This window comes from Oenanthe melanoleuca, chromosome 1A, assembly GCF_029582105.1.
Source record: "Oenanthe melanoleuca isolate GR-GAL-2019-014 chromosome 1A, OMel1.0, whole genome shotgun sequence".
NCBI lineage: Eukaryota > Metazoa > Chordata > Aves > Passeriformes > Muscicapidae > Oenanthe > Oenanthe melanoleuca.
The window spans coordinates 60,280,177-60,294,493 of NC_079334.1; the positions used below are offsets into that span (position 1 = coordinate 60,280,177).

The 14,317-nt window shown below is 34.7% G+C and overlaps 1 protein-coding gene across 6 annotated transcripts in view; it reads right to left on the minus strand.

Annotated features, from left to right (window-relative positions):
• The window catches only part of CACNA2D1 (calcium voltage-gated channel auxiliary subunit alpha2delta 1), a 342,789-nt gene that overhangs the window by 127,221 nt on the left and 201,251 nt on the right, over positions 1–14,317 (minus strand). For all 6 annotated transcript variants that reach the window (XM_056514818.1, XM_056514832.1, XM_056514799.1 and 3 more), the window contains exon 6: positions 8,243–8,372. In XM_056514818.1, coding sequence (XP_056370793.1) covers positions 8,243–8,372 — 130 coding nt within the window. The remainder of the gene's footprint in view (positions 1–8,242; positions 8,373–14,317) is intronic.

A 14,317-nucleotide genomic window follows, 5' to 3' on the forward strand; every position in this document is an offset into this window, starting at 1 on the left:
GATATCTCTGTATGCATCAGGCACTTGTTCTTGGCAATATATATTAGTTATTTCCTGAAGTTTATATTTTATTACTGGGTTTAAATCACCTTGTCCTCATCTTTAAGGACTTGCACAATTCTGTCCAGACATTGACTCATCCACTTTCTCAGATGCCAGAGGGGCACAGAGGTGGAGGCAGAAGCTGCCTGCAGTTCTTTGCTCTTCTGCAGCTTTGCTCAGGGTCACAGAGGGTGTCACCCTCACAGCTCAGAGCAGAGCTGGCAGCTTGTGTCAGAGCAGGGAAAGAAGGAAAAGGAGAAAGACCACAGCTTCCCTTCCCTTCTCCTCTCCTTCCTTTCTCCTTGTTTAGATCTCAACACACTGAACTGAAAAGAGCAACTGAGAACAAAATAAGGCAAACTTGTTTGAGGAGAGGAGAATAAACAATTGACAGGCTCTCAGAGCAAGCAAGGAATATCCCAAAGCCCACACACTTCCATTTAAAGTAGGTTTTACAGTCCTTAAGACAGAACATCTTTAATCATTTTCATACAAATTGATATCTTCATGTTAGATATAAATTATTTCAAGCAATTTAACACTCTTTTTTTTAGTAGTCAACTTAAATCATCACATGGACTTGTTTAACAAACTGAAACACACCTAAACATTTATTAGTGGATGTTAAAAATGTCTTAATTTTTTGATATATTGAATAATGAAGATCTACCAATTTTCAGTGTTCTGCTTAGCAGTCTGAATTGCAGAAATACAAAGGCCACCATTAGCTATTTTTACCATAAGAACATTGCCAATCTTACTGCAGAGCCAACTTCTCCCTCTTGGTACGAGAGGGTTCAATACTAATTGCTATTCCAAGCTGTGAGTAAGAGAGAAAATACAGCAGAAGAAATGGAAAGGGATCTGAGGAGCAGCAGCAATCATCTGTTCTCCAAAATAGATTTTGGCAGTATGCACAGCTTAAACATTTTTTACTCAGCCAAGCAGCCTAACAGACACTGGAATCTCAGGACCTGCTATAAAGTCCAAGATAAGTCTGGATCCACACCACATCCCTGGTCAAGAAATCTGCAGAGAGGCAGCTATGCTGAATGCTAATGATAATCACCTTTCCATTATTAGAAAAGTATTTTCACACTTCTGTTTTTTTACAAACTATGCAAATTAATGTTATACAGTTAGGGAAAATTAATGTTATACAGTTAGAGAAAAGAAAGTAAATAGGAACACAAAGTGTTTTGGCATCTTTCTGTCAAAACTCCAGGTGTTTTACAAGGAAGGAAAATCTCTTCATTGTATAGTATTCTAATATGTTGAAGCCACACCACAAAGACCAGCTTAACCAGGTAACACAACTTTGGCTTCTGATATGGCTTTTCACACCTCACTGTGATATTAAAAATTCTAAACATGTAGGAGATCATATCCTTCGAGTATTTAAGAAGACTGCATTATGTCAGTGGTCCTTGCAGATGAATTTCTGGTTATAAGAACAGGAAAGACATGATATAGAAAGTTTGGCAGGTGATGATGCCCAGAGGGGTCGCTGTGAGAAAAGCCCATAGTCATGGATTAGGGCCCTGCCTAAGGCCTGTATTGCTCTCTTGAAAACCTAAACTCAATATTTTTAAGCTTTGCTTCTTTTTTAAAAAGAGCATCAACAACAACAACATCAGCAAAATGGAAATAAATTACCATTTCCTCAACTTAAAAACTATTCAGTGCACATCTGTAATGAAGTACAGATGGTAGCCATGAAGTTTGGGATTCTCTGGAAGCATGATTAAAACTGAAACAGACAAAACTAGGATATCTGCATGGGTGCAGATATCCTGGGTTAACATAAAAGAAAGTTGGCAGTGGAAATGAAAATATTATTTCTGCCAAAATTAAAACAATAGAAAAAAAGCGATTTGGAAGCAAAAAATAGCACCTGGTAAGAGAAGAACACTGCAACAATATGAAGAAAATTTCTTCCCAAAAGATCATGAAGTAAACCCTGTAACTTCTTTTCTTCCCTGTAACAAATTACTGTACAGGATAAAAGGCTTCACCAAGATAAAGAGAAAATTCCCATCATGAATTGCTAGTGAGTTGTGACTGTTTGCTTGAAGATAGCATTTAATTTCCCCAGGTTAAATTATTAGAATAGATGTAGGATATTTAGAATGTAGGTCTAAGCTGTAAAAGTACTTAAACTGGTATCTGAGAAAACTCTTCTTTTTGTGTTCTTCTTTTGAACACAAAATAACAGATAGAAATAAAAAAAATTAGTATCTATTCTTTCCAACTTGAGACAAATAATAAAGCTTAGTACAGTTCAAATACTAGCCCAATTATTTTGGGCATAATTTATGGTGTTATATAGCTTCCTTCATTTGTTTACAAATAAAAATCTTATTTTTCAAAATTATTAAAAAATAATAATTAAGATTCCAGGAAAGGTTCTGAGTTCTAAGGTACAAGAATGTCATTATGCTCTCTTTCAGTCAGTTCTCACACTAACACATACAAATAAATACAATCAATCATATTGATTGTAAATAGATAACCCTTGATTCATTTCAAAAAAAGATTTTACACTTAGAGGTAGAATATTTCAGAATACCCATTTTCAGTAGGAATTTGTGTTTAGACAACCACATCTCTATGAAAGCCTAAGGTATTTAGGTTCTAAATGTACTACTGAAAGAAAAAATCTGTTTTCATTTTGCAGAAACACCTGAAAATTCTATTCAAACATATTAAGACAATGCAAGTCTAGAAGAGTACCTGGAATTATAACAGAACTGTGTTTTATTTCAGATTTGGCACTATTTATTTTCCCATTAAGAACCCTGAGTCATATTTAACAATTAATTAGTCTTGAATAAAGTTTCCAGCTTGAGAGTATCGTATAATTTTTGTGATGCATCATTACTAGGCAGATTGCTTTAAATCTATATTGAGAATTCCTTACCACATCTGTATTTTCAAAGTAGTACCTAATCAATTTACTCTTTCAAAGAGGAAAAAATTACCCTTGGCTACAAATATGTCTTTCCTTATTATCTTAAATTTTGATAACTTTAGACAGAAGTCATGATCAATTTGATGTCAAATGATTATGCCAGACCATCCATCCAATTAAACTAGTGGTATTAATCCCAGTACCAAAATAGAAATAATTCCTTACAATGGAAGATACTGCTCAGGTTGTTTGGCCTTCTGGATTGTGACAGAAACAAGCTTTTGCATCAAGTTAAAAAAGCTGTTTCTTTGTGCTGATTATTCAAATAAGAACTTAATTAATGGAGCTTTAGCAATCTACTTGGGGGGGAAAAAAAACCCAAGTGCAATTGTCAGAGCATAAAAAGCAATACTGACCCTAGAGTTCTTTACTTAAGCTTCTGCATTGGTATTTTCCTTCCAGGTTTAATACTGAATCAAGCAGGGACTTAACTGCAACTAACATTTGCTTTATAGTTACCCCAAGCTATAGTCTTTGGTATTTAAAACAGGCTGACACTGAAATTCATTTAAAGGTCTACTTCACTCATTACATGTTTTCACAAATAACCCAATGATTAAAATAATGGAGAACACAACAACAACAAAGTCAAAAGTTACAGTAATCTCACATGCCATCTGCACAAGATATACATAATATCTATTTCTAAATTTAAATGTATGAACACACACAAAATCAGAGACTTGAAACAATTGTTTTTCAATCTCTGATGTAGTAAACCTGCACTATTCATTTATCCCTTACAATAAAGCAGGAGAAAAATAGTTCTGAATAGCTTCAGTTTGTCAGCTATCACAAAAAATGTATCAAGAGCACGAATCATAGGTAGGAAAAGTGTCTTGCCTGTCTGTAACTGCTATTTAAACTAAACAGAAAAAAAACCCCACACAAATGTTTTATTGTATTTAGATATTTAAGAAATGTGGAGGTAGCATGCCAAAATATTTATACAACACTTTATCAATATCTGGATTCCTTTATAAATCTTATTTATTATCCACACATAAGACCTTCAATGAATAAATTATAACACGCTTTTTCCTAGTTCATTTGAATTGTTTTGTTTTGTTTTTTGAGGGGGAGTATTGTCACCATCATGGTTTCATTTCCCAGTATTTCTAAAGTTTTTATTCACAGAATCATAGAATGAACTGAGTTGGAAGGGACATTAAAGATCAACTAGTTCCAACATCCCTGCCATGTGCTGGAACAACTTCCACTAGACTGCTGTTCCCAAGGGGTATTTTTTCTTTTCAAGCTCTTAGCCTGAGACACAGAAGATAAGCAGAAACTGTACAGCATTTTAAAAATTCGTTGAGGAAATAGTATTCTGGTCAAGATAAAAATCACTGTAGCAACCAATTCAATTTTTTAAAATTATTTCTATAAGTTTTTATTGCCCTTAAGTAATATATTGGAGTACTAGAATTTCAAAATATTTTACCAATAACTGATTATTTACATATATGATGCACCATGAGAGAGGCAAAATTTATGTCCACAGCCACACTTGATAGCAAATAATGTATAATAAAAACAAGCAGAAAAATTTCATGGACTGCCATAAAAGGAGAGTATGAAGCAACAACATTTATATTTTATTATTACTAAGGTAGAAGAACCATCAATTAATTGTAACTCAGTATTTATGCCTGGTTTGATGGCTTTGGAGCAGGGAAGCCCTTTTTTTCTTGCTGGTTGCTGTCCAAATATATTCAAAGTTATGTTGTCATGCTCGTGACACATTACTTTAACCTGACACTTCAATCAGCTCTTCCATGCTAATCAAGTAGTGACAAGTGGAAGCAGTATTTCTGATTTAAAGGGAGTAAAGTAGGAATAACCACACAGAAAAAAAGCAAGCCTGGTTTGTGTGCTCTGCCCAGCACCTCACCTCAAACCACAGACTGGAATCACTGATGGGGAGAGTGGATCTCAGACAGAGAGGGCATGGGGGGTATCCACTGGGAAGATTACCCTTGCTTTCCTTGTGCCAGGGATTTCCTTTCACTTCTGGCCTGCAGTTCCTATATTCTACTCAGGGATAAGAAGGGTACAATTTTAATGAGGATTTAGAAATAATACTTCAGCTATTATTAATAGGAGATGTTTGATTAATTCCCAGTGCATGTGGTAGAAAGAGGACCTGAGGGCCTGTTCTGTTTTCAGCTGCAGATTGATTTTATTTCAAAACCTAAAAGGGCCTCTTGAAAAATACTGAATTAAAAGTCTGATTTGGTTGTATTTTATTGGGATTTCCACCCCCTCTTCAATCCTCAGAAAGAGGCAAGTAATTTAAGTCCTTAGACTTTCTTCTGTCTCTGCACAGGTTTTGGCACAAGATCCAGGGAGAGAAAAAAAAAAAAATTAAAACAAGAAAAAAAAAAAAAGCCTGAACAACTTTAATAATATTTCTTTCTACAATCAAATAACTCACAAAATAATAGCCTGGAATTAGTACATGGATATTTGTAATGATATGCCATATATTTTTATGGTGAAATACAAGGAACTACTTCACAAGAAGCTCATCACTGTACTTCAAACAAAGCAAATCACTATATTTGTAGGAAGACAAAGGATATTATTTTATAGACCACATTAGGTTTTAAGTAGGTTGTGCACCATTACAGAATTACTAGACAAAAATAATTCCCCACTTTTAAAAATTAAAGTGGACAAAAATTCATTATTTGACTCTATTTTAAAAGCATAAATAATCATAAGTAATAACTATGATAGAAATGAAACATAAATAGAAAGCATTTTAATGGGTAGCATATTGATTATCTTAGATGTCGCTTCTAACCCTAATGGTTATATGATTCTACAGTTGAGTCAAATTCCCAGTTTCATACAAAAAATAATTAATTGACATGAAAAAGAGTGATTGACAGGCCCAAGTGAAAATCCAGATTGCATGTGGCTCTAAAAGTAATTGTCCCTCTCCCCTAGAGACAAAAACCTGCTGCTGTAAGAGGCAAGAGAAGTGAAAACCAATCTCAAGGAGGAATAACCAAGTCAAATATCTAGTCATTGAAAACTATTCTATGAGATCCAAAGAGCAATTCTTTGTTTCTCTTGGCATCCTGCAAAGCACATACAATAAAGGAGAAAAAATGAAATCTGCTTGCCAAGGCATTATTCAGTCAAAAAAATTGGCTTCCAAGCTGTAAAACTTGTGAACTGTGCCTCATCCATTCTCAGAAGGATTCATTCCAAGCAGATTGGGATTTAGACAAGGAATTGAATGTATTATTTTCAATTGTACAGCTGCTTTCTGTTCTAGTGGATGCTGAAGCCTCCACCATGAAATGACAGGTTAGCTCCCGTGAACAGGCAGAAAAATGACAACTGTGTTCAAGATACATTATCAGTCTTTTTAGAGTTATAAAAATTGTCTTGTAGATCATAAGGTGAAAAGAACAACACTAAATTCTACTTTTGGAAATCTGTTGCTAAATGACTAGCTCACAATTGTTCACTTGTGTTTCAGATGGCATATGAACTTTGTAACTATAAAATAGAACCTGGTGAACATTTTGTGTTTATTGATATGAAATCTGTCACTTTCAGGTATTGTCAAGCTGTTGCCTCTGAAAATTCCATCTGTAACAAAAACTTACCCAGACACACAACAACATGATTTTTCTGACACAGAATTACAGACTTCCTGATAATTTTCTAGGCTTCCACTCCCCTGGTAATTAATATAAAAACCAGACCCAAAGAATCACAAAACATAGGTTCTGCACATGCAATTACCTCAGCCCAGAATTGTCCATTTCTTTCTGTTATTATCATTTCATTAGATACTGAAGATGTACCTTTCCTGTGAAAATCATAATCTGTCTTCCTTTTCAGGTTTATGGGCTGTACAGTAACATTACATAGTATACATTTTTAAGGGACACATGTCCTCAGGAACTCCATTTAAAATGCTACATTCAACACAACAAGAAAAACATTTTATGTACTCTTATGATGACTTATACCAAAGTTCACATAGCATTTACAAATATCCTAGTAATTGGACATGAGTTTTTTTTATCATTTTAACAGTGAAGTATCAATTCTCTTAAAAAGAAAAAAAAAAAGGAAATGGCCTTTCATTTCTCTGTAATCCTGCAATTAAGGTGCACTTTAGCATTTATTAAAGTCAGAATCTCAGAATAATCCTTTAGGTCTGTCAGTCAAGCTCACCATATAAGAATAAGAGCTACTATGATTCTTTCCCCCATCATACTGACATTTCCATTTTCATCCCTGTGCCATTTATGGAAGCTGCACACAACTGTGGCCATGAATTTTAAAAAGCTCAGGTCACACTAGGGTCTCTTTCCTCTTGATGAGACTTTAAAAGAGAAAAATGACTGCATACTTGAAATTAAAAAAATCAAAACTTAAAATTAAAGATCTTATTTAATTTTTCTTTCCGCCTTTTAAAAAATATGCAGCCCCTTTGAATGCTGAAATGCCTTTTTATTGTATAAAGATTTTTGCTTTATTATGAGCACAGGGACTCATTTCCATCTTGAAAGATAAATACTTAATTTTGAAATACAATGAAAGAATCCTCATCAGTATACACACACATATATATATTATTTTTTGCATAGTTTAGAAAGACTTTATGTAAATTCTCTGTCAGTCTGTTACTGCAGTTCTGGAAATGCACTGGATGCAATATTGGTACTACCAGCTCACACAGCATGTTATCTCCCCAAGCTGTACCAGCTTAAGAGATACTTAAAAATGTTTTCAGAACTCATCTCTGCCTGAGGCCAAACAGCGTGTAAAGAAGAGCTGTCAAGAATTGTTTGTATTAAATGTGAACACCACGGAGAAAGAATGGATCAGAAAATCAGAATATGCAAGTGTTTTGGTTCACCTCCAGTTACATTTGTGAAACTCAGATCCAATCGTAATGGATCTCTTTAACTGCAGGACCTACCAATTCATAACACCAATCATTATCCCTAATATAACACATCTCTGAGATGTGAAAGAAGTAAAAATGAAAAGAAATGAATAATATATAGTATATATATTATATATATAATATATATATATATAATAAAAAGGAAAAATAATATTACTGAAAGACGTAAAAGTGTCAATAGCAGCAAACCTGCACTTAAAGTGGAGACAAACATTGTTTTAAGTATGGGACACAAATAATGAGCTTAGTATTAAAGTATAAGATCACTTTGTTCACATGCTACTTACAGCCTTCATAAATATCTGTTGGTATGTGGACTGCTGCATGTTGGTAAGATGTTTGCCGTCGGAAAACAGGATCATCTTCAAATACTGGTCTGATTCTCTGGCTGCCAGATTCAGTTTCATTCTTTTCAGGCTTTTAAAAGAAAAACATGTAAGGGCAAAATATTAAAAAGTGTGCTAAAAAACAATGCCACTCACATTTTCTCTTTATACATTAAAAAAATTATAGCTTTTTTTCATTGGTAACATTTTGCAATTGTGTATAAACACTATTAGCTTCTCCAGGTCAAGGAACATTTGTAGCTTGCTTTCAATTTTAATTTACCCAATACAATACAGTGAAATGGAGACCAAGCAAAAGAAAACTAAGAGCCTAACTTACACACTTTAAACACCTTAAATTTCATAACTGAATGAGATTTTTACACCCATAACTCAAGACAAATAAATTACCTTTTATTATGTGTAGTAATTTGCACCAAATCTTAAATATTACGGGTTTTTTTTCCTTCTGCAGATTATATCACAAATCACAAATCTAAAAATGATACCTCCCATATACATTGCATAAACAGATTTTCTCTTGTACATCCAGACAAAGCAAGGGAATTAAGCCTTCTTTGATTTTCTGATTGAATTAGGCTAGTTTACTGGTTTATTTTAAGCATTTATCAGTGAAATCCCATGTACTGGCTACATCTGTCCAAGGGGAAAGATCCCCAAACACTCAGGTGCTCGCCACCACCTGTCTGCCTTGGGTTCCCATCCTCTCTCACCTGTCTGCACCCTGATACACACTTCTTGATTCCTTCCAATTCACTCAGTCAATTTGGACTAATTCTTAAACATTTTGAAAAGCAGAGAATTATTCTTACTCAGCTACAAAAACTGCATGAACCAAGGAGGCAGTGGAGGCCAAAGAGGAGGTGGGAGTGTCTTCACCTGTCTCAGCTGGAGCTGAACAGGGTCGACTGCCACTTAAAGCAATAATACAGCAACTGTGATACTGAATGACTACTCAGGCCAGCTATTGGAGGCAATTATAAGGATATTTTTAATACTACAGTGTCATCAGTTTTTGAAAATGTGCTATTCTTGATAAATAGTGCTGACAATGAAGCACCTGTGGTCAGTCGGGTATGTGTGTGCTGAGGCCATTCTGTTTATTATCTTCTATCAAAGTACAGACAGAGGAATTTTAGTTTATACACAATGCCATGTGATGAAACTGCCTATGTGTTCTCATCTGCTACATCTCAAGGTTACAGAACAATGCCATTCTAAGTATAGGTTCAAATGCTGCCTGAAGTAAGCAGCAATCTTGGGTGGGTTGTAAAGAACTGATTTCCTTTGGAAATGCAAAGGGCAGAACTCATTTAACCGGTGACAGACACCAATTTCAACAAGCCAGAGAGTTGTGCTCATCACTGCAGGCTGCCTTCAGAGTGAATGAAGAGAAATGGGAACGTTTAGAGTGCAATTCATCTTATCTTAATTAGACACCTATTTTCCCCATGACATGAATCATGCTTTAGAAGTGCCTCCTACTTTTGATTGATTGTAGAAGTAGCTCTAGTGCAAATCACCTAGATGTAGAAGTCAGCAATACAGCTGTCTGGGATTAGGTGAGATGAATCTCACAAGTCTACTAAACTTCTGGAAGAAAAGAAGGTGGGTACTCATTTTGACTATTTTTTTGCAGCATAGTTGCTACATCTTATGCTGCATAACATTTGTTGCTTTGTACTTAACCCCATTCTGGGAATGGGCAAGAGTTTGGGAGGGGATATAGCCAGCCAGATGACTCAAGATGATCAAAGAAATATTCCTTCCAAATGATGTTCTGCTCAATATTACAAGCTCAGTAAAATGAGGGGACATTCATCATTAAGGTGGAGTATTTGTGGAACAGCTGCTGTGTGTCCTAAGAGCCCACTTCCCAGAAAGTGTTTGGACATTGCCTGATGGTGGGAAGGAAAGAATAAATCTTTTTGATTTTCACTGCTTCAATGTTTGGAATTTGCTTTTCTTTAATAAACTGTCTTTATCTCAATCCATATGTCTTTTATGGTCTTATTTTTCTCACCCCTCCACTGCTGGAGTGGATTGGTGATACAGGGGAATGTGATAGACAACTTTGTGGGCAACCAGCAGCCAGACAAGGCTCATAAACATTATAACTTACTTTGAAGGGTGCAGACTAAAGCCAAGATCAGTAACAGTTTGTGCATTGTATGATTTGAACTGACCCAGCATTATGACAGCTTCAGACAATGTAATTTTGTTCAATTTTTCATAGGTTTCTGTTGTGTTGCTTGCTTGCTGATTTTTATGGTTTGTTTTTGTTTTGGTTTTGGTTTTGGCTGGTTTTTTTTCTTCTATATTATCCCACATGTTTCTTTCCATGTCCCAAATCTGGAATGCAAAACATTACACACAAATTCTGGAAATCTTTTCACAAGTTATCATTTAGCTTCACGTTGCTCAAAGTAATGACTTTGTTTAATTATGGAAATGCATTCCCAACAATCAATCATTCATGTGGAAAAATCTCCCTTCTGTTGGAAAGTAATTTGATGTAAAAAAAAATTCTAACACTCTTATTTCTAAAAATTAGTAGCAATGACTACAAACCCTCAAGGTTTTCACAGTACACTTCAGAAAAGAATTGAGGATCAGGCCACATAACCACACTAAAATACCAGAATGAGTGAATGTCAAAAGATTTCTTTCAACTAAATTCCCATCATAAATATTTGGGAGGGAATGGGTATGGTAAAAGAGAAAGGGTGTGAACATAGAATCAAAGAATATCCTGAGCTGCAAGGGACTGACTAATCAAAGCTCATCAAAGTTCAGCTTGTAGTCCTACAAAAAACAATCCCAAGAATTACAATTTTCCACTAAGTCCATCCTAGCAGGTCTTGCACACAAGTTTTTGTATTACAATATATTTAGATTTTTGCTTGAAATTCCTGAACCATTGCAGCACAGAATGATCATATTTCTTCTACTTGATATTTCAATTTCATTCCAATTAATAAATGCAGTCTTTCCATTCACTCATATGCTATGAAAGAAGCTTCAGGTCAACTGTCAAAATCTGATTAAACTTTGTTGAAATTGAAAACATTTAATTAATTAATTCCTCAATGCCTTAAAATGTAAAAAAAAAATCTACTTCTCCCATTTCTAATAACACATGCAGGCCCCCTGAAAAAGACTGTTATTCCCATTGATATTCCATGATACCAAACCAAAAACATCTAAAAACTCTTCTCAGCTTCATTAATGCAAGGCATTGGATGGATCTAAAACTACATAAAGTAATGTAGATGCTTTCAGACTGCTCTGTTGATCTTCATGGGAGTATTTTGTGATGTACAGCTCTGATGCTGAAACAACATATCAATGTGCTCAAAACAAAAAACAACAAATGACAAAATCCTTTAAAAATTTCACTGTTACCCTCACACAAGAACAATTTTTTCTGTAAATCTAAAAGTGTCTGAACTGGTTCTGTACTCAACAGGTAAGTATCAGAACCATTTTTGGCAAATTAGTGCTGAACACACTTGGGCTACTACCTCCTGACCAGTAAGACCAATGAATGCTGTACCATGCCTCACACATCCAAATTTGTAGTGGATCTTTCTATAGAAAATAAATCTATTTGGTTTCCATTTGCAAATTTCTTAATTTCAAGTTGCTTACATCTAAAAAAAAAAAAAAAAAAACCGAAGAAAAAAAGAAAAAATGAATGATTAAAAAGGAAAACCTCAATGTTATTAATTCTTTTAATTTGGCATTTCTATGAAAAGCCTGACAGATTGTGGTGTCAGCTGGTATGGTTTTATACCCAGTTAAACTTTGTTTTCAGAAAAGTAGCAACACACATATTTTGACGGAAAGTGATCCAGCGCATGAATATAATTAAAATCCAACTCCAACCAATTTCTCTCTCAAGTCAGGAGCTGAAATGCAATCAATACTGGCACAGAAAAATCCCAGAGGAGATAGTGGCTGAAGATTAATTTTCTATCTATTCAAACCTGGCCTTCACTTATTGCATTACATTGTTACCTACCACTGACAGTCAGCAAAATAACTCACTCATTTCACTGCAATGAATTTCCAGACCAATTTCTTCTTCCCTTGAGAGGTAGATAAAATTAATTTCTATTTTCAGTTCATATTTGTGCCATTTTAAGGCTTGCTTTTTTTATTTTCTTGTTTGTTTGTTTGTTTTGTTTGTTTGTTGTTTTCTTTTTTTGTTAATAAATCAAGTTGGGGTTTTTCACATGTCTACCATTCACCATCAAGATAAAAGGAAATTGATATAATAGCTAAAACTCAAGAAATGTGGTTTTTTTTGCAGCTATTCTTTGTGATTATTTCTAAATTACTTTTGGCATGATCTCCAATAAACTGGAAGGTACCTTCTGCATCTTTTTTATAAGCCAAGTACACAGCAGAAATAATGCAACTTCTCTCTAGAGAGCTTTCTGAACATAAATTAATGTATTTACAAGAGTTAACTGGAAGATTTATGCCAAGATGTATTACTGAAAGATATGTCTAGAAAACATTCATTAAAACAAAATTGATAAAGATAATTTCAAGAAATTGTCACATAGTCTGGCTTTCCATTTCACTGCAGCCAAATTTATCCTGATTCCTTCCACAGCATTCAGTTACTTTCCAGCATCACAGCTGTAAGAAGACAAGTGAACTTTCTAGATCTACTAATAAATTTTCACTTATTTGAAAAATACTGTTTATTGTGGGTTTGAGAAGGTTTTTTCATTAGAATAAAAATTATTTTTGCTGTTTCAGATGCTGAAATCTCACAACCAGAAAGCTGATACTATTTTTCAAAAAAGCCATCCGTGAAACACAAAAAAACCCACCACCAAAGTGAAGCAATCTTCAGCTGTTTTCAGAAAGCAGATTCTTTTCAGGAACAATGTAGATGTTGCTCAAAGCATCATAACAGATTTAGTATCATTATGAAAGAATAAAATTAGATTTCTTTCAATTCCTGAACTGATATCCAATGACACTTCCCTGCTTCCATGTTATGCAAAACAGACAGAAATTGGTTGCTGGTATTTTTCCATTGCCTTCATATCCAGGGACTATGCTCTGCACAAAGCCTCACTGTCCCTACCAACACCATTTTAGAGAATGAATGTAGAGATGGAATTATAATTGCTGTGGTTTTAGGGACATCAATTTTTTTCCTTTGTGATTCCTTCCTGTCTTACCTCGCAGAATTCCAAAGTTTTATATTTTCATCTCTAGGTATAAGCTTGGTTTTTATTTCTGAATATCTGCTGAAATTTCTAAATGTCAAATTTTAAACAATTGAGTTTCACTCCTTTTACTTCCCTCCCATATCTACTCTGTACAAATGAAACTGTCACATACATAATAAGCACAGAATTTCTTCTATGCTCAGTTCTGTACTCTTTTTTCCTTTTTCTATTTTACTTATTTTGCTGTTTTTCTGGGTTTTTCCCTCCCCAGGGAAAATAATCCAGTAGAACTACATACACAGCCCCTCTGAGAATGCTTGTGGCCCCATTAAAAGTTAGAGCTGGACCTAACAGAGAGTGTAAAATGCAGTTCAGCAAATGCCTGCAGCAAGCAAGGGCTGGGACCAGCTCTTCTAAGGATTAGGAGCTAGTTTTGAAGAGCAGCTAGAATGCATTTCTAACAGCTACAGCACTTTTACTGCATTTTAGATAATGTAATGAGTGCATTGCCTTCTGATAACATTTTTTATTTCCTTCTCACTAGCTGATTTTCCAGCTGTGGGAAGACCGCCAGCTGCATTCAGGTGGCTGTGACAGAACTGTGAAGGGTTTATTTTGTTTTCATTGTGTCAGTGGGGGACTGTGATCTTCACATTTTTCAATGATGATTTTAAGTGAAATCCTTGTGTCTACTCTTAGTGACAAAACAATTAAAACATTTAAAAATAAAACAAGAAAACTGTTGGCTCAGAAAAAAAATATTTTTCTGTTATGCAACAGGGAGGTGTTAAATGTAAGAATATACACATATGAACATATA